The following is a 3,393-nucleotide window of genomic DNA, read 5'->3' on the forward strand; positions in this document are numbered from 1 at the left end:
AGCATCTCACAGACACATCCCAAAGATATTTAAAAAAAAGAAAAAAAAATCACTCTACTTGGTTTTGATTTTTAAAATTTAATTTTAAGAAAATTCTACTTTTTGTTTTATGTATTTTTTTTTTCATTGAATTTTTTTTAATATTTTAAGCTTTTTTTTTTAATTTTTAAACACGCCTAACATAAATACACTTAAAAAGTATAATTTTTGTAAAAAAAATCTTTACAAAATTTACTAAATACCAAAAATACAAAAAATACAAAAATTCAATATATTTTTCATATTTTTATGTATTTATTAATTTTTTAAAATATTTTTTCACAAATATGTTATTTTTTAAATACATCTAAATAAGATGCATCTAAAAAAAATAAAAAAATTACTTAAAATGTTAAAAATATTCACTAAAAACAAAAACAAAAATAAAAAAACTCAATTTTTAAAAATTAAATTAAAAAAATTAGAACCAAACACACTAATTAATTTTAATATAATATATATATTTCGTTGAAAATGAGATTTATGTAGCTTTGCGAAAAAATAGCCCAAAATAAGTGCCCAAGTAATCGTTACGTTAATTATCGGAATCCATCCTTGGTGCCCAAGTAATCGTTACGTTATATATACTGAAACTAGCCTCACCATCATAGCATTCATGGCTCCTCCCCTAGATCTCTTAGGCCCACCGTGTCTCCGACGCCTTCCTCCACCACCTGCTGCCGGTGGTCTCAATCAACCACCACCACCGCCACAGCCAATTGGTCAATTACAAAACCTCCCTCCCACTTTATTACCCCCCAAAAACCCTTGCTTAGATTTATTTTTCTCAGATTCACTGCTCCCAAATCTGAACCACCTCCTCCAAGAGGCTTGGGATCACGACCCACCAACCACTCTCAAAATCATATGTAGCCTCCGCCGTGCTCGAGTAGCCGGAAAAAGCTCCGCCGCCACCGACAATAATGACGTTTTCTTTGCAGCAGTGCTTTGGCTTCACCAACACCACCCTCTAACCCTAGCATGCAATGTTAGGGTTTTCGCGAGTCATGGTTGCCTGAAAGACTTGCTTGAGATTCTCCTCAGAGTACTTGAAAAGTCTAAAGATCAAAGAACCGAGGAGAAAAGAGAGAATAGAAAGGAGAGAGAAAGTGCCCTGGAGGTGGACGAGAACGCAAGAGCTTTGAAGAAGAAGAATGAGATTGAAAAGGCAAAAAGGGCTGTCAAGATGTATGAAACCGACATTGCTTACAGGTTCTTGCACGATCAGATAGCCAAACTCTTTGCTGACCTTCTCAAGTCCGATCTTCAATTTCTTGATTCTGGTGAGACTGAGAAAATCAGTTTGGCCTCAAAATGGTGTCCCTCTCTGGACTCATTTTACGACAAATCAACCCTGATATGCGAAGGCATTGCGAGGAAGCTCTTTCCTCGCGAGTCAGAAATGGAATACAAAGAGATTGAAGAGGCTCATTATGCTTATAGGGTGCGAGACCGTTTGCAAAAACAAGTTCTTGTTCTTCTCCGAAAGGCCTTGGAGAGCGCGAAACGTGGCTCACCGGACTCTATGAGAGAAACCCAGAAGAGGTTTGTCAAAAAAATGCACGAAAAACTGTTCAGAGCTTACCAGAAGAATTACTTCAATCTGTTTTCAAAAGATGATGACGAAAGGTTTAGGGCTTTCCTAGAAACTGCAGAAGAGTGCAGTGGCAGAAGACTTCGGCTTCTTCCCCACCAAATTGTAGCTTCTTTGGATACTGAACTTGCAGAGCGTCAATGGCAGGGATTGGTCGAGGACATGGCAAAGAAGGGGGACTTGAAGAACTGTCTGGCGATTTGCAATGTCTCCGAAGCCATGAGAGGCACTCAGATGGGCTGCTTTTCCATTGCAATGGGGCTTCTGATTTCAGAACTCAACGATCATCCATGGAAGGGAAAGGTTTTATCATTCGACACTGATCTGAAACTTGTTAATATTGAAGGAGACAATCTTAGATCCAAGATCGAATTCATGAAACAAATGCAGTGTGGGTCGAACATACGCTTTTCGAAGGTGTTTGAGCAAGTCCTGCAAGTTGCTGTTGCAGAAAGGCTAACCTGGGATAAGATGGTGAGGAAGATATTCGTGTTCACCGAAATGGGGTTCGAGAAGGCGGCTAATAATTTCTGGGGAGTGTGGGCGAGCTTTTCGATTTATCAGAGCCGAGGGTACAGGGCATTACCAGAGATTGTATTTTGGAACCTCAGTGACTGTGTTGGTAACCCGGGGATGAAGCATAAAGGGGTAACCACTGTGAATGGATTTTCAAAGAATGCAGTGGCTATGTTTTTGGACAGAGGTGTGATGCCTACTTTAGAGGATGTGGCGAGAAATGTAGCAAAATCACTTCAAACACCGGATGATGTGATGAAATCAGCCATTTCCGGAGAAGAATTCAGTGACCTATTCGTACTAGATTGATGTATGTATTTGACAAATCCAATAAAATATTTTCATGCAACAGTTTCAGAAATATGTTCATGAATGCAACACATTATACAGTAAAATTTCAGGGATCTATAGTAACAGAGCATTTGTACCATCTAATCATCACTTTGACAAAAACAACAGCAAGATAGCAGTTTAAATTGATTACAATAACATCAATAATCACAGGTTATTGACTGATAATTGTAACAAGCTTGAAACTTAAAAATTATGCTATTTTAATGATTGGGACAATGAAGTGTGTGTTTGATATATAGCAGGTAAAGCCAATAAAGGACAAGAAAGCAGTAGAAACTTCAAACTACCAAATTGAGAACTGTTAAGGTCTCCCATTGGCAACACTGAAATGGCAACTAAAGTTTTAAACTACCAAATTGAGAACTGTTAAGGTCTCCCATTGGCAACACTGAAATGGCAACTAAAGTTTTGCAAACGCCAAACAAAAAGAAGAAACTGAAACAAACAATTTCAAGAAACAGAGCCACACTTGCTTTCTTGCATGGTTTGTAAGATCAAGGCATCAAACATAGAAGCAAAAACAAAAAAGAACTATATGCTTTGAAGCATTACATTACTAAACCTAGATATGATGTTCAACAATGTACAAATAAGTCAGTCTTAGGAAGGTAGTAGCAATGCTGACAAAATAGTAATTATGGGTTTAGGCCAATGTTGTCAAATTTGATTTGGAAGGTCCATGTTTGATAAGCCATTTACACTACATGATCCCTTTTCTTTTTTATCAAATATGACGCTGTTGGCTCAAACCCAAATTACCACTTCACTATTCTACAAACTAACTTCTCCAAATATGTGTCTGCCAACAGCTCTGCATCACATAGTTACCAGAAAACTCTCTTCAATAAAGGAAGTTTTTTTCTAGAATGGAGGTGAAACTCTACTGAAAT

The 3,393-nt window shown here is 37.4% G+C and overlaps 1 protein-coding gene across 1 annotated transcript; it reads left to right on the plus strand.

Moving 5' to 3' along the window:
- The first annotated feature begins 655 nt into the window (after nt 1-655).
- On the plus strand, nt 656-2,458 carry LOC114259503 (uncharacterized). Its single transcript, XM_082897265.1, has one exon. It carries the CDS (start codon nt 656-658, stop codon nt 2,456-2,458), a length of 1,803 nt encoding a protein of 600 aa, XP_082753391.1.
- The last annotated feature ends 935 nt before the right edge of the window (nt 2,459-3,393 follow it).

This window comes from Camellia sinensis, chromosome 12 (assembly GCF_055761805.1).
Source record: "Camellia sinensis isolate YWXY chromosome 12, ASM5576180v1, whole genome shotgun sequence".
In the NCBI taxonomy this organism is placed as follows: Eukaryota; Viridiplantae; Streptophyta; class Magnoliopsida; order Ericales; family Theaceae; genus Camellia; species Camellia sinensis.

Coding starts and splice junctions, on each gene's coding strand:
- LOC114259503 (XM_082897265.1), top strand. CDS start 656: ATGGCTCCTCCCCTAGATCTCTTAGGCCCACCGTGTCTCCGACGCCTT.